We start from the raw sequence: 26,996 nt of genomic DNA, 5'->3' as shown, positions 1-26,996 counted from the left end.
TTATACTAGTATTACACTCAGCAGTGTAATGCTAACCATATACGAGTTATATGTTAACATTAAGTTGATCGGCTTTAAACGCGTATTACACTCCAGAGTGTTATACTACTTAGCGGGTTTTTATGGGGTAGTGTTGAGCGATGAGTTGTATTGGCATTACCCGCCCGGCAAGCCGGCAATAATGTTGACGTTTTGGCAATGTTTCATGGAAATGTTTCACGCAACATTTCACAGTAATATTTTTCAGCAATGTGTTGATAATGTATTTGCAACGTTGTCTTATAACATTTTCTGACAATGTTTTAAAAATAATTACAAGAAACATTACAAAAACCTTGCAACGCAACATACTTGAGTAATATTTCATGATAATGTTACGATAATATTTAACGCAATATTATTAAAACGTGAATAAGTAATGTTATTATCATATTCATAAAAAACACTGCAGAAATATAATACAATAATTTTTCAAAAACATATTTTAATTTAAAATTGTAACAATGTTTATTAAATATGTTTCCAAATAATATTATAAATTAACATTTCAGTAATGTGTAAGAACTTTATTACGTAAACGTTTCCAAGTGTCACAGCACGCGTCCATAAAAAGTTACTCGCTGTCGAACGTAGATTTTCTTATTCTAGCCGTGGACATTGGAAGAAGGACCGATTGTATATAATGTTGCCGCAAAGGCCCTTGAAGGGGCACTGTTTATGCACCGATACGGGCAGTCCGAGTCAATCTTCCTGCAATGCAGCGACCTTTGGCAGCGACGTATCAACTCTTTCGATCTTATCCTATTCTCGACGAAGATTTTTTTTCCTCAGTGAAACATATTTTTGAGTCAAAGAAATTGAGTGTAACTGAAATGAAGTATTTTATTTAAATTTAGAAAAAAATTGGTCTCATTGATGTTTCTTTAGATGAAAAAAAAATATTAATTTTAATTAAAGAAAATTTCTTTGTCAAGAAAAAATTAGCTGTGTGGGTGCCTTTCTTTAGATTTTCGCGTTTTCGGATGATCTGCTCGTGCTTGAAGAAAGTTTTATCTTTAAAATATGGTTTAATTTATTTGAAAACGCGAGCCGCGCCGTAACCATACGATCATACGATTCGGCTTCTTCCGGAACTTTTCGGGTAAGTACGACAGCGTGCTTCGTAGTTTCCCTCCAAAACTCACGACCTAACCTACAATTCCGCCGTCCGTCAGCCTGGCCCTGGTTGCGCAGTTGCGCTAGCCCATAGCCCAGAGAAAACCTCAGAAAACAGAGCCGTTACCTCGTTGTTACAGCCAGAGACGATGTTGGTCTATTCTTCCAGTCTCTCTTCTGACGCAGCCTCCAAAATAAATGTAAGTACTTAAATTTTGTTAGTATATCATTCAGGAAATGTAGATCGACAGACCCTACCCAAAATTAATGATCTAAATCAACTGAGATCTTCCTCCCTCCAGCAACGAAATTTCTGTTCTCACTTCCTCACATGAAATGACATACCTGTCACAGTGTTATTATTATGAGAAGAAAAGTCGTTCTGGAAAACATGGAGAGGGCAGGTATCGTTTAGGACTCACTGGAAACCATGAAATTCTTTTGTCTCACAAGTTGGAAGTCTCTATTACTCTCATGAGACAACACTGCAGTGATAGCGTAGAGAGCGATAAGTGCAGGCTGGGATAAACCTCAAGACAAATAAAATCATGTGCTAATCATGGCTCATGCAGAAATGCGCTTATGGCTCTCTTCGCCATCACGGCAGAAAGGTGCGCAAATTTAGACCTTCGTCCCGATTTGACCAATGTCCCACTCACTAAGTTGGGCCAAGCTCATCTCGCTATTAAAACATCTCATCGCTTCTTTATTATTAGGTCATACCTCCATTTTCACACAAACCCTGCAAGTACGCACCAAGTTATATGAACATTATGGCTCAGTACAATACAAAGTTGCGTCCATTTGTCCTAGGAGTGATGATATGTCCCGTTCTCTATTATTTTTATTACCCACTCTACCTGGTACGTTTTCATTAGGTTGATCCAACACATAACCTCTTCTAATTCTCTCAGTGAATGTAAAACGATACCTCTTGAATGTTCAGTACATCACTCGCGTGACTTAGCACAGTCAGCGAAAACTGCAACTAAGTATCATAGTTTGTTTCTGTGACATATACAACTGACCCATTGTACTTTTCTTAAAACTGAGCTTCTGCATGTTAGAATATCTAGTAAGGAATAAAAAGAAATGATGTTCTCGTGAGCCCTGCCTCCGTCTCTTTGTCCCTTGATTATTTACTACCACCATGGCAATGTAGATTGCCGTAAAAATTAAGCATGATCAATCATCACATCGGAATAGCATTTCATTAAACTGCGTGTAAGGACCAAGATATGAAAGTATCCAAGCGTTCAGAGCGAGCCAGTTTATCGTCTCTCAGGCTCCGTTTCACTTGTACTGAATGCTAGGGCATTATTACACAAATGAACTAGAGTGCGGTAAACAGTATGTTTGTTTTTTCCAAGAGCACAATAAATGAGAAAAATCATGTTACATTGCACTAACCTAAATTTTGGGAACTTGTAAGGTCAATTTTCAAAGAGATATGTGTTAATGATGTAACAATTTCAATTGTTGTGTTTGATTGGAGGGGGAGAAAAGAAGATAATTAAAGTCCGATTTCAGATGCCTACTTTTTCTCAGTTTAAATATTTGCTGAAACGGGTTGAAAATAAATTGTTGGCAACTCGGTTTTGGTAAGTGTTCCTCTTACCTGTACCTCACTTAGGTACCTGTTTTCTACATTAGACAGGGCAAAAAATTAAAATCCTCAGTTTCAAGAGAGTTCTGGAAAAAATCTCTGGTATTAACAATTGAGAAGTTACACCGATTTATAGTTTTTGAAAGAATTGCAATTTTATGATTATTTTAAAATTTCATTCTACTTAAATGAAACAGGTGGAGATCTAGGTAATTTTTTTTTTTCAACAGATAAAATTTGCACGTCAAGTATGAATAAAATCTAAGAGCTAAACAGTCACAAGTCACCTCATCGAACTGTCACCATGCCTTGTATAATGCTGTTTATTTGTCTGTTTTTCAGGTTTTTGAAGGGCTTCCTGCACTCCAGCTTGCTCCCTCTTTCTGGATTTCTTACATTCTGGATTAAGAAAGCGGCTACTATTCTATGACATGGCTGTCAGTTTCTCATCTGAGCAGTCATCCGATAGGAAATTAGCAGCGACTAAAAATCATCTGGTTTTGAGAAATTCACCATGAATCGCCTCAAAGCAACATCATCAAAAGAAGTTGAAGTGTGTTCAGAGAAAATAAACATAAGTACTTAGCAGCTATTGTTTTCCTAAAAATTTTATGTCTGACCGGATTTTTTTTAAGAAATTTGAAGTGGTGTGAAGTTCGATTAGTTTACTTTAATATGCATTGCTCTATTCTAAAGGAGAAAATAAATGAAAGTGAAAGTGCTGTGTTCAAAGTATCATGAATAGCATCATTGGTGTTTTTCTTCAGGTTTTATTTTTGATGAAGGATCAGTTGAATTTGGTGAGTCATATCTATTATATTTTCCTTTTGCATGCTATTTTGCCACAGGAAACTGTCAATAAATTAAATAAAATTACCTAATGCCCTTGTAATTGAATCAATTCTGCATTTTTTCCCTTCGGTTTGTTGGCTCCATGAGTCTGAAGGATGTAGGTACGAATTTATTCTGAGAAATAAGCCTGAAACGGGTGGTGTATATCACCCTGTTAAATTTCACCATAAAGTATTGCAGCTAACAGGCCTCGTTCCGACACTAAAGCTGCAGTAATATTAAGAAAAAGAAGATAAGGAAGGAGCAAATGGAACTTTTCGGCTCTGAAGTGATGTAAGCTTCAATTGATAATCAATGCATGAATAAATCGTCACCTTTCGGCCAAAGTATCACAAGATCCATGTGATGTTCACAAATTTCCGCCGCCATTTGATTTTTTTACAGAGAAATTGTTCGACAAAGCTGTCCAAAAATTTCACTAAATTTTCTTAGTGCTGCTGATAAAAATCAGTGAAATGTTCAAACAGATTCAACGATTTCTCTATAAAAAAATTAAATGGCAGCAGAAATTTTTAAACCTCGCATGGAGCTTGCGATACTTTGGCCGGAAAGTGGCGATATCAATATTAGCTTAAATTTTGGTCCAGAAATGGACACCTCAGAATTATATAAGTGTTACTTAATGTACAGTAAATCGTTAGGTAATCATTTGGTAAAACTGATTTAATAAACCTCAAGTAACGATTACTTAAATCCTTCTCAAAAAAAGTGACAGTTTTACTCAAAATTGATTAAGGATCACTTAATCGTGAAGTAAATGTGAATTCACCATTACTTTAAGCTTACCTCAAGCTTACTTTACGTTTACTTTTCCCTTACTTAATCTGGACGGAGAATTGGGAGCAAAAGTGGCTGCAAAACAACAACCTTAATTCATTTTCTATACTTATTTTCTTATTTTTCCCTAATATCTAATTCTAATTCCCTAATTTCTAATATTTCCCTTTCCGAGGGTGATTTGATCTCGTATTTTAAGTCACATAATATTCATCATGTTTCATGCAGACTGTGAATATATTGATGCCAAGAAAATGAGTGCTATTATTAACCGGTGATTGTTCTGTATTATAGAATTTAAGTTTCATTTTTTTTAAATATTTAATTTTTCAGTTAAATACATTTTTGGCTCTATATTTAAATTGTTTGGTGTTTTCACTTTTTGTCGTTTATTAATTCGCTTCATGCTGTTCTCTGACATCCTTGTGAGAATGGTCCATTTGAATTCTTCTATCATCCTAGTGGATATTTGGAATCCTAGGACAGAGAATTGGGAGCAAAAGTGGTGTAATTTCATAGCAACTTTTTAGAATTTCTGTACAGCTTTCCTAAACCATAGTCACGTGATGTGCACTTCCTTGATGATCTAGCTTGGAATTTCTTAAAATTTAATATGCAAAATAATAGTGTAATTGTGTAGATACTTAGAGTGCAGGAAACAATGTGTGGAATATTATTCAAAAAATAAGTAAGATTCAGAAATTTTAACAAGTATTTATGGACCTGCCCCCTTTTCTGTTCAAAGAGTCTCAAATGAACCGTTTTTCCTTGAGTATATTGTTAACGTATTCGTGGCATAATAATATGCCAGCATAATGCTGATGAGTATATAACCACACGGAAAAAAATTAAATTGCTGATTCAACAATTCAATTGCTAAAAACAGTGAGTGCAATGTTTCAACGTAGATTTTACAACAAAAAAATGCTACTTTAACCAAAATGCTACTTTAACCAGTGGTTAAAGTAGCATTTTTTTGTTGTAAAATCTACGTTGAAACATCGCACTCACTGTTTTTAGCAATTGAATTGTTGAATCAGCAATTTATTTTTTTCCGTGCAGTATAATGCTAGCATTACACTCGTGAGTGTATAGCTAGCATTACACTCGTGAGTGTATAGCTAGCATTACACTCGTGAGTTTATAGCTAGCATTACACTCGTGAGTGTATAGCTAGCATTACACTCGTGAGTGTATAGCTAGTGTAATGCTAGCATAATACAATCCTGTGTGCAAATAACATTATGCTAGCTATACACTCGTGAGTGTATAGTGGGTGTATAGCTAGCATTACACTCATTTTTAGCAGGGACTTAAGCGGGCTCCCTGGGTTTTTCCTATCTCTCTCGCACACCATGGCGTCCCGCCCGGTGATTTTCTGTCTCTCGCACATATTAGCGGGCTCCCTGGCTGTCTTCTGTCTCTCTCGCACACTGACGCGTCCCGCCAGGCGTATTTCTGTCTCTCTCGCACACATTGGCGTTCCGCCAGGCGATTTTCTGTCTCTCTCGCACACTTAAGCGGGCTCCCTGGCTGTTTTCTATCTCTCTCGCACACCATGGCGTCCCGCCTAGTGATTTTCTGTCTCTCTCGCACACATTAGCGGGCTCCCTGGCTGTTTTGTACCTCCCTCGCACACTTCAGCGGGCTCCCTGGTTGTTTTCTATCTCTCTCGCACACAAAATCGGGCTCCCTTGCTGTTTTTTATCTCTCTCGCACACATTGGCGTTCCGCCAGGCGATTTCCTGTCTCTCTCCCACACATAAGCGGGCTCCCTGGCTGTTTTCTATATCTCTCGCACACAAAAGCGGGCTCCCTGGCTGTTTTCTGTCTCTCTCGCACACCTTGGCGTCCCGCCTGGTGCTTTCTGTCTCTCTCGCACACATAAGCGGGCTCCCTGGCTGTTTTCTATCTCTCTTGCACACTGACGCGTCCCGCCAGGCGATTTTTTGTCTCTCTCGCACACATAAGCGGGTTCCGGAGCAGGCGAGTGAGCGTACCAAATTTGAGGGCATTATTACGTGGATCAAATACCTGATTTTTGTTTTTGAATTGCCCGGTACTCGATAGTTTCAGTTGAGTTCGGAAACGCAACTCCATCGGTTTCCGCGTAGGGCTGATTAACGTTGAGACGCGTTATTTACTCATTCTGCGATAAAGCATTTTTTGTTTTTGCTGTATTTGCTATTTGCAGTATACGTTTCGACGGTCCTGTTTGCCAATTATTCTCATCCTGATGTTCTGTCATGATGACAAGACGAGCCGTCCATTGCTCCATTATTTTTCGGCACTTTCGCGCTTTTAAGTAACAGATGAAAAGTGTTTGCAAGATTATCTTTATAACTTTATTGACGGCGCAAGTGATATGATATGGGAGAGTCTCTCTTTTAACTGTTTTTTTTCCCACTGCTTTGTGACTAGTAATGTAGGTTAACATAATCAGGTAAGCAGGAGTTTCGTATCAGTTTTATGCACTTCCTGACTTCTTGAATTTCCATCGTACTCCTCTCAATTTATTTCTTGTTATTTTCCTTGTAAGCCATAAATGCTGAAATTGTGTTGAAGCAGTTGTAACGAGTATAGAGCATCCCACTCTTGGCGCTAAATTTCAGGTCAGCGGAGCTATTATTGAGCTGATATCGACTCTATGTCGCTGCTTCGTCGTGTCGCGCAATCAACTGAGTGGCACTTAGTTGATTGCGCTGCGACATAGAGTCGATGTCAATTCAATAATCGCCCCGCAGATATGCTGTACACTTTCTTGAATTAGGTACGAGACTTGTTCACTGATTAATATTTCGTCCTCCTCTCATTTTCGGTTTCGTGATAATTTGGATTTATACTCTCAATTGGCAGGTGATATCATGATCTTGGCATAGATGTAAATAGTTTAGATTGTGGAAGGTAGATAGAGCACGCGCATCGTTTGTTGAGACAAGTGTCAATCTCCGATTTGCTCTGAATTCGCACCTTTCAACAGGTTAATACATACAGTCAGGTGGCACTACTGGTGACACATGGCACATAAACAATACTTTGATGTTTGTCTCAACACACGATGCGCGAGTTCTATCTACACTGAACCTGGTAAACATGCTACAGGGAGATCGGCCACCTGTGGTGTAGTGGTTGGTCCAGGATCGGTAGGTCCTGGGTTCGATTCCGGGCCAGGTGACCCGAGTTAGATGGTCTTTAACAACGGTTACCAGGGGCTGCCTTGATTAGGGACAGAGGGGGGTTTGGGCTCTAGGAATGGTAAAGCCCAGGATTATTCCTTGTGGAATAAAAGAGATGTAATTTGTAATGAAAGTAAAAAAATGTACTTATAAGGTCCAGTCTGCATTGTTGCAGTTGATCAAACTTCACTGTTTCAGCAAACCAGGTTCAGCTGAATCAAATCTGGTTTGTCAAACTAAGTAGATCAAATAGTCCTTTGAAATTTCGACCTCCTGGACTGGCCCTTACCACATGTCTTTCCTCATGTTCTCCCCCTTGTAGAAGTTTGGGAAGGTCCAAATAGTAGTTCCTCTTGATCAAGGAAAAGCCTCCAGGTCTCGTTTCTCAGGGTGAGTACGCAGGGTGACAAGTTCTTGAAAAGTAGGGGAACTTAGTCCAACCCTGAAAAGTCATTGAATTTCTCTGCAGAGCCTTGAAATTATTTTCGCAGGCCATATCATAAAATTATTCATAACTGGAAGAGACTTGGCCCCCCCAAAAATGTCGAAAAGCATCTCCACAAGGAGTCAATGACTTACTGAAGAGTCATGGACTTGAAAGTCCCAGGATCCTGAAAAGTGACAGAGAACTGAGGGAATTGTTAATGCAAGAAAACTTGTCAGACTGGTATGGTATTTAAAATTATGAGGGCATGACCGAAATTTTTATCGCTGATGTGGAACTTACCAAACTGGAGAAACGTCAAAATTTTAAGAGATAAAGGTCAGGCACACCTTCAATTGGACTGCATTTTGCAATTTGGAACTATAGATTCTTGCCCGGTTTAAAAACAACGTATGTGCGATTGGTTTTCCTATGCACATACGTGTTTTTTCAGATGAGGCAGAATCTATAGTTCCAAATTGCAAAATGCAGTCCAATTGTTATCTAATTTCAATGTGAAATTCCATGTTTGCTGTCTCTAATCAGTTATTGTTTTGTTTATTTCAGATCTGTCGAAATCTGGATCTTCCAAAGGAGATATCTTCAGCCAAAAATGAACACTATGGAACTTTGATCAAAAGGTCCAAAAAACATTGGTGTGGAGTAGTATTTGTTTTTTTAGAGCAGCATGTTTAGCAGTATAAGGAACTTTGTATACAGGCATAGGAAAAAATTTATTTTCACAGGTATATTTATTGGTGGTGCGTTTGTTGCAAATTATTATCTACAGAAAAAAATCCGGGACTGGCAAGAAGCTTTGGCGAAAGAGTACATTGAGAAAACACGCCGTAAGTTCCTCTTCGAAAACACTGAACGAACATGTAATCAAACTACTTTATCTTTTGCAATCAAGCTGCAAAATGTTATTACGGAGACTCTTAACACAGCAGCTGTTGTAAACTCCATAAAAAATGGGCATGTTGACAAAGTGAAAGCCTGGGAAGAGCTGAAAGGACTTGTTTTTACTCAAGTGGCCCTCATTATTTATGCAGAGGTTATGCTAGCTATTGTGGTCAGGATTCAAGTAAATGTTGTTGGTGCTCAAAGTTATCAGGAATCTGATGAGAATCCAGTGATTCTTGATGAATTGCAAGAGAAATATCTGTCTCAAAGCTTGTATTTTCTCGGAGAAGGAATTGTAAAATTAAGGAAATATATAGAGTCAAAAGTGAAGCCAATAATGGACAAAGTCTCCCTCAAACAAAAGTTATACTTGAAAGATCTGCAAGAATATTTTTGGATGATTCAGTCAGCTTTGAGCTCTGACAATCAGGATCCATTGAAAAATATGGCAGATTTCATTTTCCCTCCACTTGTACTCGATGAGCCAAATCCTGTTCTCAAAAACTGGCTTCAAGATACCATTGACATATTAAATAGTAATGATGTCCAGTTTTTAGCCACTTCCTGTATTAGTCATGGCTTCTCTGTTGTCATGGACACATCGTCTCAAGTTTTTCTTGAAAAATTCAAAGAATTGCCGGAAAATACAAGAATTAAGGAAAATGGACCATCTAGCTCTGGTTCTGCCAATTGCCTATTGAATGGAGCCTCCTCAAAATCTGTTAGCAAAAGTGATTGTATTAATTTAAATGACATTTCAATCCCAATGGCGAAAGTAATACCTATAGTTAATGGTCTTCTAGAGAATTGCAATGGACCGAATCATCTCAATCCATGGATCAATGTAATTATTTCCTCTGACAAGATCAATACGTTAGGAGCAAATATTTTTGAAGGTTTCTGTCCATCCAGTTGATCCTTCTAAAGATTTAAATGATCTTTTTTATCTTCTCAATGTGGTAAATGTTACATTTTTTATTTGGGGTTTAATTATTTAGCTGTTATTCTTTTATACTGTCACTCTAAATAAATGAGTATTTTTTTTCCCTTGGTTTATGCTTGCTTACATTTAATCTTTCACAATTTGTCAAAAATACTGAGAGTAAATGAACTTACATTCAACCAAATGATAATTTTTTGCAGAATTATTGAATCCTGTAGCTCCTGGGTAAATTAAAGGGGACGGCAACCTTAAAAACAAGTTTGGCTAAATCGACAAGGTAAAATGTGCAATGAACGATGCCGAAATCCGTTTGCGAATATCTGCACCAGTTGAGCCGCTATCACAAAAAAACAGCTGAGGGAAAAACGTCATGAGCTCCGTCCCGCACTTCACAGTCCGCATTCTGCATTCTGTCTCCGGTGTCAAGAGGCTGACGCGTGTTCGCGACAAGTTATTAGTTTGCTCCGATCTCGCTGGTTCCTGGCTGACTCTTTCTTTCTTTGCTTAGGTGTGACTATTAAGGCAACCTGGTGGTGCCAGACAGCGAATGCGCCAGACTTCAAGTTGTGCGAGGGAGCGCATGACTTCACCAGTCAGATTTACAATAAGTCTCTGCCGATTTTGTGAATTTCCATTCGGGACAGAGCCATTTTGCTTCTTATACCTTCCTGCTTCAATTTTTAATACTATCTCATTTTCGATTTTAGAGTTGCCATCCCCTTTAAGCTAGGCAGGTTGTATGATCATAAAGAACAGCATCCACACGTGCAGAGTTACCGGAACATTGGTGGAATAAATTATTGCTGAAATGTGTCTTACTCCATTGATGCCTACCAATGCACAGTTGAAAGTTGTTCCAGCAAATTTTCGTAAAAGGTTGCTCTTGCGGATGAGGCCTAATAATTAAGAAAAGTGGCCAAGAACTTCATATATGTAGTACCCCAAGAAAATTTAAAATCATGACTAAAATGGTGACTGAAAAACCCACCTAAAATATGCCACAATACTTCTGGAAAAAAAAAAAAAAAAAAAAACAACAATATTTTCATCTTTCTTTTAGATGAATCTAATGATGAGACTTTTGATAAAAACTGCTTTCAGTGCTTGAATAAAAAAAACTAAAATAACACTGATCTTTGAATCTTTAGCTTTATTGAATGAAAACATTAGAATGGGAGTAACAAGCCAGAAGAGCAGATTGGGCTATCCCTGAGTCACTCCTATGTTTTCTAATGGGACTTTCTGCCATCACTTTTAATTAAAAACAGAAATTCATTATTAGTCTCTTCTTTGGATGATGTTCAAACACAGCTATTACCTACTTTCTTAGATTGCACGACAGTAACAGTTGAAATTGTTGTCAAAAGTGATCTTGGAGTGTTAAGGAACATATCTTATCATTGACATCTTCAAGATAATCATTTTCCTACCGTCGAAGATAAGGAACAAAAACAGTTCTTGTTGCTCTTACTGAAAATAGGGCTTTCATAGATACCTACATGGTGTGAAAGTTTCAATATGAAATTTAAAAGGAAAATTTAAAGGTAACTGTTAATAGGAAAAAATACTTTAATACACCTAGTTAAATTTTTCTGCAGAGCAATTTTGTCAAGTTGGGTTGAAGAAGCAGAGTTGAGGAGCTTGGAGGACTTGTTGCATAAGTGCAGCTTTTGCTATTTTAAGACATAAGTACTTACGCTGGAAAATAACATGGAGTCTTATGACGGAGAGAAAGTTCAAACTAACTTTTTGATTCTTGGAAATTGGATTTTGGTGGCGAGTTTTTCACAGAATAGGTTTTTACTAAGTTAAGAACCTGTCAAACTACCTGATTGTTTTCCTTTCTTTGTCAATTCCTGTTCGAAGCAATGTATACAATTACATAGGTTGGAAGATAACATAAATAAATAGAAAAAATAAAAATATGTCGCAAGACTAGTATTATGTGAAATCAATAATATCTGAAATTATGCACCTTGTCCTCTAAGACCCTCAATCAATATGTTTTCAACAGGAGCATTGTAGTATCTTCATGAAAAAATTGCGAAACCTCAGTTCATTTATAAGTCCAATGAAGGGCTAAAGTTGAATTTTATTCCAAAAATTCTCAGCCTCCAATATGCAGTTTAAAATTTGGGAGGGCAAATAAGAGAATTGAGTCTTTTGATCAGGTGCATAAAAAATAAACGCAACACATTACTTGACTGAAATACATGAGAGAGTACTTTTCGCAGCTTAAGTGCCCCGAGGAACAATTTTCACTTTAAAAGGGTTGGGAGAAAGATTGATTCCATTTCTAAGGTCATTGAGATCGGGCAAAGGACTTCCAAATGGACATTCTATTGAGAAGTGTTGGAAAAACGCAGCTGTTGAAACAAAGAGATTGTGCCGAGCAAAAGTTTCGCCTGGACATACTCGCTTACCTAAAAAAGACGAAAAGTAATTGTAATAAGTATATAGTCAAAATTGTCATTAATTGAAGTCATCTTCATTCTAAGTTGGTACTCCTCAGCCAGGAAGAGGCGGGGGAAAGTAATAATCAAGCATTTGGTATGGACAAGCCTTAAAATATGAAAAAATTCAAAAAGAAAACTTGTTAGTGTATACCTACATGCAACAGTATATGAAAAACTTGCAATGCATTGGCTTCTGACAGGAGCCTTCTTCAGGCTAGAAAGCAAACTGTTACACCATCCATGGAAAAATCAAATCAGATTGGAAATTTTTCATACAAAATGTACACAATTTTGAACTGTCTTGGTGGCTCATTGTCAGTGCCTGAAATGTTTTAGCTAGTGTTAAGTCAGTTTTCATTTCCATCACTGGGTCCAAATCCCCCCCCCCCCCCCCCGGAAAAAATGAATTCATAGCTCCCTTCAGGTCTTCAGTTTCATATTAAAACTGTTTCTTTTTGCAAATTTCATTGACATTCCTTGACTGGAAGTAAAAATGCTCTTCACTGAAGGGTTTATGGTGAAGACCATTTATCAATTTTTCTCTTAAAAAGCAAAATTTTCAAACAACTTACCCACACCAAAAGGCAAAGAGGGATCTTTCTTGATTATTTCTCCATTCTCATCCAAAAAACGCATAGGGTCGAAAACGTGCGGGTTTTTCCAGAGTTTTTCATCTCGATGGTAGTTGTACAAGTTGGGGGATAAAAGCGTGTTCTGCAAAGCAAATTCATTACATTTATACATACACACTACAGTTGCAATTATTTAATTCAATTCAGCCAAATCTACTGCAAAGAATATGAGAATGCACAATTGATTAAATTTTACAGTTAGATGCTTTGAAAAATAAAGCGTTACACGTCCTGCTCCTTAAAATTTGCGATCACTCTTTCTGCATCTATAAGCCAAAAAAAAAAAAAAAAAAAAATTAATTTGATGAGAAACAAATGTTAAATTCCAAAACTTTTTTTTTTTTTTCTCCTGCAAAGTTTCTTTCAGATCCTTACAGTCTTCATTCTTTGATGCAAGATAAGTAAACCATTTTTAAGCCATACAATACAATAGAGAAACCATTGGACTTAAAGAACATTTACAATAGTAGAGAGAAAAAGATCAAACCTCTACAAGAAGTAAACCTACCAATAATTCCAGCTTTTATCAAGCTTCACTGATCAGATCTTTGCCCTACGGAGTGCTGTGACGGTAGAAAATCATCAGCCAAGGGCAGCAGCTTACCTCTCGCCCACTCCTCATTTTTTGCCGCAGCTGCCTTCCAGGACTAAATACTCAGCACCACTTGGCCCTCTGGGCAGTGGGCACTCTAGATCTGATTGTCGACAGCGACACATGCCTCTTTGCTCCAGTTCCTTTCCGCACTCTGCTCTGCCCATCAAAGCTCATTCTGACGCATCTCGGCACTCTAAGAGGCAATTCATATCAACCAGCCTTTTAAAGGGCCACCAGCTAGAGCACCCAAAAAGGAATTCCGCCCATGTTCAGCATTAGCTTTAGCTTATTTGAAATTCCTTCGTCCAATGGACTCTACCAAAATTTGAAGGAGGTGCTGTCATGCACAAATAGACTAGGCATTATGAACTGTCCAAAATAAGGAACCAATGGCTATATTTTAACTATTAAAAAATTGGAGAATTGAACAATAACTCACTGACAATTTCTGAAAAAATTTAGGAAAAATTCACCAATTGATAGGGGCTGTAAAAAGAGGAAAGATTGGGGAAACAAATAGGAAGAAATTAGTTTGTGATGATGTACCTCTGGAATCCAATAATCTCCTAATTTAGCCGCTTTGGTGCATCTATGAGTGAGGGCCATAACGACAATTGGCTTCAACCGTAAGGCTTCTCTAATGGTTGCTTCAGTGTACGGCATACTAAAAATAAAGAAGAATCGAGGTCAAAATTGTACGAATAATCTGATTGTGGGAGGCAGAATCATCAATGAAGAGGCGTATCATTCCATGAGCCATGAGTGTTGTTTCCGAGACAAAAGGAAAACTACAAACATCCATTTGGTGTAATTTTAAAGAATTGAACAAAAGCGTTCGTCATATTCTTGAATACAAAATTTTGTGTGACAAAAATAAATGCCAAAATCCAAAATGGCGGATAAAGCCTAGAACGCTGTTTTGATACATACTCTACAGTTTTGAGTGAAAACAGGTGTCCTTCTACTGTTTCTTGTGCGAGAGATGAGAGAATAACAAATAAAAATTTCTGATCCGTTCAGGCAGGTGCAGGAGGAGAGGTAAGAGAATCTTTCCCCTTTTGTACTCCTTCATGACTTTTAAAAGACTTCAAAGGGACTTAATTTCCCAAAAACGCAATAGGATGTTTTATTTCATGGCTAGAATATTTTAGGAAGTATTCTACTTTAAGATCAAAGAGGTTTCCCTTCATGACATTCGAATTTCATTCATATTTATTACAAGGAACTGTGTGGGTATGCAGAACTAATATGAGAGCCCAAAAATTCAAGATTTGAAAAACATTACTTTTTCCTGTCATGTAAAGTTGGTAGCCTGCTACGTCCGACAATCAGGTCTATTTCTTTTTGCATATTGATCTGGACTTCAGGATGATAAAGTAGGTACTCAAACAAAAATCCATGAGCTGCTGATACTGTTGTCACAGCAGGGAACCAAAAATCAACAAGAATGTTCACCAGATTGTCCTCTGAAAAAGCAAAGAATAGAGATTTACTTATCTCCAATTTTGTAAAATTCCTTAATTTATTCAGCTGCTCCGTTGTTTTCGGACAAAATTAATTGTTTACATAACTGTCTCATTTGTTTAGCAGATGGTTAACACGGAACATCCAGAAATTGTTTTAAACTTTTTGGACAAACTTGGTAGAACAAACAGTTTTCTCTCCAAATGAGCCATGGAAGAAATAACATGAAACAATCTTAAAAAGTAGCGTAAGACACTGTAACTTATTTGCATTTTATGAATTTTTGCAGTATTTGCTACACAGTTTACTTATACATTCATGAAATTTGGAATTTTTCATTAAGTGCAAACATGAGTAAACAAAAGAGAAAAAGAAATTAGAAGGCTCCGTTTTCCTGTAATGTGCTTTAATTAAAAGAGGAGAATAAAACTGGGAATTATGACTAATATCAGTACTTAAAAGACAGGTACCTAGCTATTTGGGCTGTTTCCGGCTCCACTAAATGCGGGCCTTCTTCTCCTTTGGTTTGTTGTATATCATCCCCAAGAGAGAGCATGCCGAATTTCAGGTGGATCAGCCATAGATTATCCACTAAATTCGGGGCTTCTCATGCTTTGGTTTTTTTAACCAAGGGATACGCAACAAACCAAAGGATAAGAAGTCCCAAAAGTGGAGCCAGAAACAGCCCAAATAGCTACCTGTCTTTTGAGAACTGATAGCAATCATAATTCCCAAGAGAGAGCATGCCGAATTTCAGGCGGATTGGCCATATATTAAGGGGACAGAGGCCCTTAAAATTTTTTGGCTCAAAATCAATTTTAATTTAAGAGCATAGATATTCGTTTAGAGATCATCCGAAATTGAATTCAAATAGGTGTATTTCTAGTTCTGTGGTCACAATTGGCCTGAGAATAAGTTGAGTGGGGTATTCTTTGGCACTTTTACAACTTTTCGCAAAATCTTCAGAGATATTTCCCTCAGAAAATTCGGTTTACCAGCATAATGGACACAGATTCGAATTGTATGATACAAAACTTGTAATAACAGAGGTTAGCTCACAACTGACGGCAAGTTTTTCTGGCAAAAATTGACCTGAAAATGTGGCTTGTATGATAGTCTGTGCTCATGATGATAGAAAATGACCCATCCTTTATTGTGTGTCAAAATGATAAAGTGAAACACCTATTTATAACTCATAGGTACAATTGGACTGCATTTTGCAATTTGGAACTATAAATTCTGGCTCCTCTGGAAAAACACGTATAGGCATCGGGAAACTAATGGCACATGCGTCGTTTTTAAACCGGGCTAGAATTTATAGTTCCGAATTGCAAAGTGTAGTCCAATTATGAAAAAAAAAATCCCCATGCAACTTTCCGTTTTTTACTAGCTTTAGGCCTTGTCTCCACGGGACGTTTTCGTGGGATTTGTCCCAAGTTCGAATCGCAGGAATGAAACTTCTAGGATTTTTCCCAGTTACTGTCTCCACGGGACGGGGCTCATACAGTCCTGCGACTAGTTTGCGCGGGAAGATAAATTAGTTAAAGTCGAGTATTTGACCGGGATTAAAATAATAATTGTACTCAATTAACAATTGGACACATTATTTTAACTAAATAAACATCAACAATGTAGTAATGAATAAAATATCGCACAATTCTCCTTCACTTCTTCTTCTTCTCTTAGTGGGTCCTGGGGATACAAGTACCATACTTGGTACTGGGAAAAATATTGATTAACTCAATATTTTTCCCAACTTCGTAAGTGGGATTTTTCCCTGGGACAAATCTCGTGAAACGGCTCGTGGAGACAAGGCCTTAATGCTAAGTTTTCAACCCCACCAAGGTCCACTCTAAATTGACGATCTTATTCGCTTTCTTGGCTATCACAATCACAAATTTGATCATTTCTATGGCAAGAACATGTAAAATTGAAACAATGAAAATAAAAAGAGTCACACAAAATGAAATTAATATTGCATGAGAGAAATAAAATTCAAACAAACCATTGTATGAAGGATGGTTGTGTTTTCCATTTAGCATTTTTTCAACAAAAATGTCAATGTAGCCTCGCAGATGCTCACTGGAATGATTTTCCTTGCATTTTTTCACCATATCCTGGATAACAAATAAACAAATGAAAGAGGGAACGATAATTTAATGAAAGTCATGACAGAATAATTTTACACAATTAGCAGGTTCTTTGGTAGTTTTAATAGTCAATTAGTTTTTAGGCCCAAAAAATATCTAAATGAAAAAATATTTTCCTTAATTTTTTAATGCATCACAGGACATTGAAACAGCAAATTTAAGTTAATGGACATTGAGCAGCTTAGGAGGGTAAAAGTTGTTGAGGAGGAGGATAAAACGATTTACTGATTGATGATGTTTTATTGCTGCACTTTTCTAGATGAAGCAGATCATTGCAAAAACTACTCTCAGAATGAAAAATTTTAACTTACGCCAAGGTACTTATTTAAAATGGTTGAAGTATCAACGATGTCTTTCAGTCCGTATTTCCAAGGGAGAACGTACTGGAGCCAAGGTAAAAAGTCAAAGGCCCCTCCGGTCGGTTCTGTGCTACTAAGAAAAAGGAAGGCAATATCAACCAATTTCACAGCGTCAGGAAGTTGACTGATGGAAAGTCTTTCACCATCAAAGACATTCAAAATCATATTCAAATGGAAAAGATAAAAAATCTGTGGTACTTCAGCAACCCCATCTTTCATGAGCACCTGGAATACATAAAAAATATAATTAATTGCGTTTATTAAATTAGGTTGGCAAGGCGATTTAGGTAGCTCTAAATGACTAGCAAAAACTGTTACAAAGCAGAAATATTTGGCGCCTGACAATAAAAACCGAAGGCAGAGAAAAAAACCGTTAGATTTATGATACTTAATATCGAGTATGTATTAAAGAAAACTGCTCAGTAAATCAATTTAAGTCTGTTGTAAACCAAGTTCAGCATTATAAATGCGCAACTTGGAGAAAACCAAGAAAAGACAGAGAATGTAAAGAAGTCAAATTTTGCTAAGTAATAGGCAAGCAGGAGACTTGAGTACTGAGGGTAGGGGACAGGAAGATTGAATAATACACCGCACGGAGAGAGAGAAAGAGCAGAGCACAAAATGATGCCGTCATGGCCATGTATAGGGAGTTAAGCTAAACGTTCTTTCCCCTCTCACTGTCATTTCAGGTTTTCCCTGACCTTTGGATTTTCCATCTTCCTGACTTCCTATGATTCTTCTTGACTTTTTTCCCGAAATAAAAAAAAGCCAATATAAACATAGCTGAGCACAATGTAATGGTACTGGTCAGTAAAGGCTCAAATTGCCAAGAGAAAAATTTGATAAGGTTTAGGAGAGAGCACTGAGTGGCTGAGTATCAGGGCACAGTGAGCTCATGCAAAAAAAGACAATCTTGCATGAGACATAAACCTCAAAAACAAGTTGGGCTTAGTAAAAAGTCTTCAATACTTTAAGACCAAAATAATTTAGATCTATGATATGATATTGCACATCATAAAATTTGGACTATTGGGACACAAATCAAGTGATCACATAATCTGACAATGAGTGTATGATAACTAATTATTAAAAGGCGTAAGGATCAAGTATGCTTGTGAAACAAAATTATATTTGCTTACTGAATTTTCATCCGTTATTAATGTGATAAGATTTCTGGTCTCTTCTTCAAGAACAGTTTCGAAAGATTCACTGCGCCGTCCATAACCCAAGTCTCGAAAATTTCGTAAAGCATAGCGCTTTTGTTCAGACCATTCATCCCCATCCGTGAATATTACACCTGAAAGCAACATTATAGAACTTGAATTATTAAGTATGACTGTCAAAATATTCACGCACATATTAAATAATGCTAAAATATGTATGTTGTGGAAGTTTTTGGTTTAGACAGACTCTGAGATTGGAGAGAAAATCTTAGTTGAAGATTGCTTAAATATTTTTTTAATGTCATTATGTCTTGGGATATTCGTCACTTCTTCAATCTAAGTCTTCTAAATTGGGAATGTTTTTGTAAAATTACAAGGGTTACCTAGGAAGTTAGGTGCATTTTGATCTTATTCAGAAGTTAACTAAGTTAGATGAAGTTTCATAATATTTATGAATCGTTCTTACTTTCAAATTTACTTTAAATTAAAACTCAATACAATTCGACAAAAGAGACGTTCGGAAGGATTAGTTTACTTGCACCATCACCAGTGCAAGTTTCTCATCACCTCTAGACTCATCGCGACAGCTATGATAAAGTTGACATAAATAAGTATGGATCGTATTTGAAAAAATAGGTGGATAAAAAAAAAAAAGTAAGAGTATTATTTTGACCTAAAAACAAATTTTGAGCAGGTCCCCACTGACAGTGAGACAGTATATAATATATAAAATAGGTTAATTGTTGAAGTACCAGTTACAGAACTGCTACGTCAGAAAACTTTTGGTTGAGTTTTGAACTAAGCCAGACATTTATCATCATGCTACCAAGTAACGATACCATACATATTACCATAAAAAAGGTTTCAATAGAACTAGGTAAAATGACTAAATATATCCTTGTGCTTCACAAACTGTGTCTCTCTAGCCTCTTTTTAAACACTGCTCATAAGATTCACACAAAAGAGTATTTTCGTTTTTAAAGACTTACCTAGCACTTTATCCTTGTTCCGGGAGCGAAGTTTGGCGACTAATCCTGGAGATCTTCCTTGAAACTCTGGTTTCGAGAATAGCTCGCGAATGCTGTCAGGATCATTAATGAAAACAACCGGATGGTTGCCGAGGTAGGTGCTCATCATAGGAAGGTCAAGTTCCTTCACTAACTGATGAACAGCCATGAAGGGATGTTTAAAGTTACGCCAATATATTTGTAGCATAGACCCAAAAATTGGCCATCGCACAAGACCTGTAACCAGAGAAGGATATGTTGAGAAGCAAACCATTAGCAGATAGATTCTAAATTTATGCTTAAAAGCTGATAGCCCCATTTCAAAAATAATTTTAGTTCTTTTTTATTCAGTTTGGTGAAAAGTTTTGTCCAATCATTAGTATTCACTAATCAGAGAAATTAATGTTTCATTAAACTGTCAGGGAATCAATGAGTTAAAAGAAGTTGTGAATTCAGTTTGTCGTAAATTTTCTTCTGTTATAACTTCCATATCAAACAAGAATATTTTGACTGCGAAAATAGTAATCAAACTTAGTCATCAACATTGAGCATAGAGGAGGGTTGAAAGTTCCAGCCCCTTTTTTTTCCACTCATGCTTGATGCCTCTCTGTTAAATTCAGTCCATTTGATCAATAAATGACAATTTAGACAAATAAAATATCCATACTTTAAAAAAATAGGAGAATTTGCGATGTAAAGAAAACGTGCACTTTATTTTTAAATTTTTTTGCAATACATTTCAATTAGAGGAAGCCCCCCCCCCCCCCTCCTACCCATGAGAAGTGGAGACTGGCCCTTCTCACCGAGTGTCTCCAGTTGGCCAGCCTGCCTGACACCTTGCTTGGGAAAACTCCCGGCTCTTTGGGTCAAAAAAATAAGAGAAACCCCTCCAATAAGAAGATGGGCAACATACACAACACTCTACTGTAGTGGCAATGGCTTTACCATGTAATTGCACTTTACTGCAACCTGCGCTACTTGTGTAACAGAACATCACCTCAAAGAATTATATTCTTAATTCAATACACATATTCTAGCTATCATTATGATAATATTTAGAATGTGTTCCATGTGGTTGTGAATTTTATCAGCCTTGAATTTTTATTGGAATTCCAACATTAATTTTGGATTGTCGCCCACTTCAATTTAAAAGTCTGAAGTTCATTATACTCGCTGAAGGCTGGGTGAGAAGCTAGCTTGACTCAGCGACATGCCCAAGTCCATATTTATTACTTTAAATGAAAAAAGAGGCTTGATAACCATATGTGCCCTCTGAAAGAACCTCATCTTGTGCATGCAATAATTTACAAGTCTAATCATTTGTAAATGAGATGAATAAGTAGCAGAGGTGGAGTTACGATGATATTAAAAGCGAACAAGATAAAAATAGAAATTAATTTTTTCAGCACTACTAATTTCCGTTTTTCATTGCACTTGTCAATTTTTTTCTGCATATAAGAGTCTTTGTCTCATGGAACAGTGGAACAGGTTATCAACATGTTTATTACAAATGATCTGCAGTCACAAGATTATCTATATGAGGAAAATCGATCTTAAACCTCATTCCATCAATCTTTCTTTCTTCCTATAAGCGTAGAGCAAACACAAATAAGAGGGTAGCATGTCGTTTTGGTTGCATTATTCAGATAATCAGAATTTACATAAAGATAAAAACAGATATGAGTAAAATACCAGCGTAAATTGTTCCATATTGAGCTATCAGCACTTCTGAATAACTGAAGAGTGCCCGGTGAAAGCAAAGAGGGAGTAAATATGAAACAGTTAACAGACTACTTAAAGGTTCCACTTAAAGTGTGTTCAGAACTCACTACTGGACAATACCATTTTCTGCAGCATGTCTATAACCAACACATGGAGCAACGCGGCAGAGAGGCAACAATGCTCAAACATCCAAAAAACAGTTGCAATTGGTACACAGACAAAATCAGTTAAGGACTCTTCTCTGCCTAATTGTTAGGGTCTCTCAGTCAGCTGACGACTTCATAATTGTTTTGTGTGACTTTCACACTGCTGATTAAACAGTCTTCAAAAAGCTGATACACCATACAGTAACTTTTGAGACAGATAAAGTGGTCATGATTACTTCTTGAAAATATTTAGATGAGAGTAGTCTATTTTGGATTGAAATTTCTAGGACTTAGGTAGTTTCCTCTGATATCATATGAACTCATCTTTGTTGTGTCCAAGGAATAACAACTTGCTCTTCCAAAAGCTCAGTAGCTGGCTCAGTATGGAAAAAGGAGTGCCTGATCGAATGAAGGTAAAAATTCTTATGGACTTGCTTTTTTTCCATAGAAGAGAAGTACACTCCAAAAGTTGTGTTGAGAGTAGACTGGGAGAAGATCTGATAGTGCTACAACTGCAAAATACAGCAGATGAGAAGCACTTGAAATGATATTTATTTACTTATTGTTCCTTGCACTATGCCACAATGCCTTATCAGTGAAGAACAAAATACACATTACACAGACTAATTTTGACACCATAAATTCTAGAAAGTTCTCATTAGTTCATCGAAAATTTTACTGCCTACCGTACCTGTGAAATTTTTGTTTCATCTTGTCGGTTGGTTTGCAATAAACTATGAATTTAAGGAATAAGAGGGGGATTTTTCTAAATCTTGCTTTCATTCCAAAACGTTGGATGAACAAGATGCCTGAGTGGAATACTTGGCTTACTTAATATTTCATTAGGTTTAGGTTTTGAGGAGAAGTTGTAGGGAAAAAATATTTTCATCATTAGTGGTTTGAGTGGAGTCCATTTTTGTGGATCTTTAAGAGGTGGGAGAGATAGTTATTCATTAAACAACCCACTTTCAAACGAGATGGTTGACACTTACAATCAAATTCTTCTAGAAATCTCAAAATCGCTTACACTATTTAAAATCCTATTTCCAAACTATAAAAAACAAAAAAAATTCTGTGTTATTGTGAGTAAAGACTCCAATTATGGTAGATAGGAAAATTTGCCTTGGAAGTTTTAATCTTTTTAAGCAGTGAACATACTAAAGACTACAGTAGTGACTGTCACAAATGAGGTAGGATTTGATGAAACATGTACGACTTACCTGAAGGATAATCTTTTGGACGTGAAATCATAAACTGATGCACAAAATAACAAATAATCACAATAAAAATTAAAATCAACCCGAGAGACATGATGCTCGAAATTTTAAAATAACAATGCATCGACTTGGAGGAATAGTGTGAGTTCCTTATCTGAAGATGCTCTTGTTTCCCTGCTTTCTCCTTCTTTTCTTTTTATCTTTTATCACTTGAGACTCCCACTCTCCCCAATATTTTCCAATACTGGTTGTATTCATCTTGCATTTCTTTCAAAAAAAGGTTACTTTACACTATTGAAATTATTTTCAAAATCATAAAACCTCCCCCTGTTTTTTCTTGTTCTTTCTCCACAAAGATAAAAAACTAAACAAGAGCAAAATGTGTTATTAATAGCAACATAGAAACTAGGCTAAGGCTTGTAAACATTTTCAGAATGGAGCTGAGTTTATTTAGTTTTGCATGATTCATTACATTTTTGTCCCAAATAATATAAAACCTAACATTTTAGGTAGCTTCAATCAGCTCCTGTCAGCAATAACCTATGACTGGAAATATTAAAATTGTTTGGCAACTAAATAAATGTTAAAGAAATATATCTGAGAGATTTTCATACGGACCCTCAGAGGGATCTCTAGAAAGGGGGCTCTAAGTCCATAACTTTCTTGCCTTTTGAATAGATCTACTTTCAAACTGCAATTTTTCAGCAAGAATGGGCCTGTCGTAAACTTTTGCTAGAGCAAAAATAAGAGTTTATTCTTTCATTACATGTCTCAAAAATGACGATGAGCGCGTTAGCAAAGTTTGAAGTGCACTCCTAACTTCACAATCTGCGTGAGAAATTTGCGTTTTTAGATACTACAGCACAGGTGAACATTTCCTTAAAGGAGTCTCTCTATTCAACCCTTTTGCAACAGCATTACCCAACATAGCTGACGCTTCCACGCGCAAATCGCAATCGGGAGCACAAAGGAGATTATAACAATTTGTTAACAATCTAGCGTGTTAACATTCACGATTGCTTCGCGCTGATAAAGATCCACCTTGGTTGACCGTGTACTCCCGATCGCAATTTGCGCGTGGAAGCCTCGTCTATGTTGAGTATTGCTATTGCGAAAGGGTTGAATGGAGTGACTCTTCTAACGAAATGTTCACCTGTGCCATAGTATCGTAAAACAGGAGGCTAAAAAAACTCAAATTTCTTATACAGATTGTAAAGTAAGGAGTACATCACAAACTTTGTCAATGCACTCATCGTGATTTTTGAGACATTTGCTGATAGACATGACTCTCATTTTAGCTCTACCAAAAGTTTGCGATAGACCTATAGTGTTCAAAAGTGTTGTTAAATTCATATATTAGATGAACAGATCCACTTGCTTTGAAATGTATTTCTTCTAGGGTTGGACTAACAGTAAATTTGCGTTATCAAGAGACAGGCAAGATTATTTGTTTCTCCTGCGATATAAAAATGAATGAGTCAGAATAGTATACTTGCGAATGTTGCAATACATGTCTTAAATTGTGAATATTCCCATTTTGTATCCTTTGGTTGGCTGCCATAAACTTTGCATGACTGCTTTTTGTGAGGTGCTACAGAATTTTATACTGCCAAACCAAGGTAATTCAGATAGACAGCAAGTTTGAAACAGCACAAACTTTAAACGAGAAGTTTCAGTTTTAAGGCAACCTTAGGCACAGTTTTACCGTACTGAGTGCAAACAAGGTGAATGTTTGAGTTGGATCTAGTTGTGTACTGCCTCTAATGCCAAAAAATGGCAATTGCCTTTCAACAGAAAATCATTACTAGAAAAAAAAAATTGCTTTGTTTGCAACTGTGTAAATACTTATGATATCAGATCTTCCTCAACCATGAGCATGGATGTTTAATGATGTCACTTATCTTCATTTTTTACTTGTTTTCTTTCATTTTCTTTGAGGAAATGTCAAGTTTTAACTTCAAACGCTATCCTCCCCTTCCCCACCCCCACATACCACAACATAAATAATAAGAATATTAGACAACCGAAAGACTTTAAGATTTTTAATTTCTTTCCCAATTAATACAGATTTAGTTTATTTTACTTTAAAATGGAAATTAAAAATTTACCATTAGCCAAATTGGGTGTACATTAAAAAACTTACAGCTGTGTGACTCAGCACACACAATGAAAATACAAAATACTTAAAGTTATACAATGCGGTGGTTTTTAAGTTATTTGCATTCAATTATGATGTAGATAAAGAAAGTTAGTTTCTTAAAAAAAAAAAAAATCTAAATACAAAAAAACTCAAAGCTTGAATGGAATTTGATTGCTCAATTAATTCATAAAAAATATTTTTAATTTTAAGGGAGATTTAAACTATCGACAAATTTAGAGTCATGTTTGAAAAAAAAAAAGAGCTGACATTAAAGGATAAGTAACACAGCAGGAATTGGCCGCGAGGCACGGGTATTACAGCTGTGTCAAAACTTTAGAAACTGCAGTAATATGAACAAAATTCAATGTCATACAGTGATACGAAATTAATATGTGACATTTTTTACGTGATTTTCTGTCAATTTAGAGAAAAAAAGTCCGAAAAATACAGTAGAAATTCACTGAGCTATCACTCATCTTTGTCAATTTTCAAAATAAGGAGACTTTTTTAATTTTGATTTTGCCAATTCCAGCTGGTCTCTCTCAGTATCAATAAGTAGATACAGGCATGAACTGATTTCTTGCGTCTGACACTTGGAATCTATGCAACCAGCTATGTGGTAGCATTAACCAAGGAACAATAAAGATATCAATATTTGAGAGAAACATGTTTGGTTTTAGACTTTCGATAGGTATTCCTGTACTATCAGAGGGTTGAGAAAAATTTGCGCAGTAATTAAGGTCACTATTTTCATTGCATTGAGGTGTATCTAAGTATGGGCATAAGACTTATGCGCTACATGTGCCCCAAAAACATACCTGGTGGAAATTGGTTTGACAATTACGATGAGCTCATTGAGAAAGTCTGAAATTCACTCTTGATTTTGCTATCTGCATAAAAAATTTGGGCATTTACGAGTTTTTTGCTTCGAAAAAAATTTGATGGCAAAGACGTAGTACCATACAGATGAGTGACCCCAGTTCCAAAAGTCCACCCGAAACAGAAAACAGTCAGTCTAAGGCAGTTTCTTGAGGAACTACCCATATCCCCTGGTCCAAAACAATGTCTTCTTAAAGAATTTCTACTGTAGGGTTCTTAAAAACAATGAACTTTCCTGCATTTACACAGCCTATATGGATAGGTAAAAATGAAGGGGGAAAAAAAAAGTGTTTCTCATACCTTAAAAAATATTCAAACCTTAGAAAAGTCGGTTGGCATTTTTATTTTTTGGCAAATGAAATCTTCATTGCATGAGTAGGAGTGATTCGGAATCCTTGAAGAGCGACCTTTGCAGCTGCTGCTTGATGTTCATTTTCAAATTCGACAAAAGCGATGTCGTGTCGATTAGGAACAAGACGCACCTCCTTGAATCCAGGGAATCTACGGCAGAAAACATTAACTTAGTGTAAGGGCAATTAGAAATCTATTTAAAGCAAAAAAAAAAAAAAACTTAGCAGGAACACTCAACATACTTAGGTCATGATGACATCATTTGGTGGCTTTGCCATCAAGCTTCATGAGGCTTAAGTAACAGAGTACAATCTATCATGGTAATCACAATGAATGATGAAAGGGGTGTCCCATAACGGAGGAAGAAGAAATTTCCTATTTTTGGAACAGATTTCCTGATTTACCGTTATCGTCCCTGAAAATATCCCTGATTAATCTCGGATTTTCTTTTTCTAGACACTATGATTGAATACCTAGCGTGAAATTTTTTGCAAAATATTCTACAGACAGAGAGGAAAAATACGAATACAAAAAGTGCCATCAAGCCGAATGTTTCCAGTGATTCAGAATTTTTTCCTTACTCACATCCAAAAAATTGTCTTCACTTTCCCAAACTTTTTCAAGTGATGACCTTGATTCTTTTGTTTTTTCCTTGCCTTTCACTTTTAAGAGTTTGCTTGAAATGTCTCCCGAAAAGTTGAAAAATCGATAAATCGTCATAATTTTTTCCACATCCTTTTTCGATGTCGTTTTTGACATAAATTTCCTCACCGACCACGTGATGCGCAAAACGTATGATCGGGCGGATTTTGCACCCTAGAGAGAAAACCGAGAAAGTTTCCAAGAATTCAAATTCAGTTTCCTTAAAGAAAAAATAAA

The 26,996-nt window shown here is 36.5% G+C and overlaps 4 protein-coding genes across 7 annotated transcripts in view; 2 read left to right on the top strand and 2 right to left on the bottom strand.

Moving 5' to 3' along the window:
* The first annotated feature begins 6,562 nt into the window (after positions 1-6,562).
* On the top strand, positions 6,563-9,947 carry Pex3 (peroxisomal biogenesis factor 3). Its single transcript, XM_019059591.2, has 2 exons — positions 6,563-6,833; positions 8,558-9,947. The coding sequence occupies exon 2, from the start codon at positions 8,679-8,681 to the stop codon at positions 9,807-9,809; it is 1,131 nt and encodes a 376-aa protein (XP_018915136.1). The 5' UTR covers positions 6,563-6,833; positions 8,558-8,678; the 3' UTR covers positions 9,810-9,947.
* A 1,016-nt stretch (positions 9,948-10,963) lies between these two features.
* Cyp304a1 (Probable cytochrome P450 304a1) lies at positions 10,964-22,920 on the bottom strand. 2 transcript variants are annotated; one of them, XM_019059589.2, is made up of 9 exons: positions 22,751-22,920; positions 19,645-19,899; positions 18,632-18,789; positions 17,445-17,717; positions 16,989-17,100; positions 14,805-14,985; positions 14,066-14,183; positions 12,865-13,006; positions 10,964-12,259 (listed from the first exon to the last, which is right to left on the bottom strand). In XM_019059589.2, exons 1-9 carry the CDS (start codon positions 22,869-22,871, stop codon positions 12,072-12,074), a joined length of 1,548 nt encoding a protein of 515 aa, XP_018915134.2. In that variant the 5' UTR covers positions 22,872-22,920; the 3' UTR covers positions 10,964-12,071. The 2 variants fall into 2 exon arrangements, with proteins under 2 accessions (XP_018915134.2, XP_018915135.2); XM_019059590.2 differs by lacking the exon at positions 22,751-22,920 and adding an exon at positions 20,608-20,913.
* The window catches only part of LOC109042699 (U3 small nucleolar RNA-associated protein 25 homolog), a 20,541-nt gene continuing 14,918 nt past the window's right edge, over positions 21,374-26,996 (top strand). The window contains exon 1 of one of the 3 annotated variants that reach the window (XM_019059587.2): positions 21,374-21,610. In XM_019059587.2, the coding sequence (XP_018915132.2) occupies positions 21,436-21,610 (175 nt within the window). In that variant the 5' untranslated portion in view covers positions 21,374-21,435. The other 2 variants (XR_011899126.1, XM_072295979.1) reach the window with 2 other exon arrangements.
* snf (U1 small nuclear ribonucleoprotein A snf) overlaps positions 24,775-26,996 on the bottom strand; it is a 7,033-nt gene continuing 4,811 nt past the window's right edge. Inside the window, exon 6 of the mRNA XM_019059594.2 lies at positions 24,775-26,267. Within this exon, the coding sequence (XP_018915139.1) occupies positions 26,108-26,267 (160 nt within the window). The 3' untranslated portion in view covers positions 24,775-26,107. The remainder of the gene's footprint in view (positions 26,268-26,996) is intronic.

Source organism: Bemisia tabaci, chromosome 2 (assembly GCF_918797505.1).
Source record: "Bemisia tabaci chromosome 2, PGI_BMITA_v3".
Taxonomy (NCBI): Eukaryota; Metazoa; Arthropoda; class Insecta; order Hemiptera; family Aleyrodidae; genus Bemisia; species Bemisia tabaci.
Note: the sequence above shows the minus strand (reverse complement) of the source record. Positions and strands in the feature narration are given on the sequence as shown.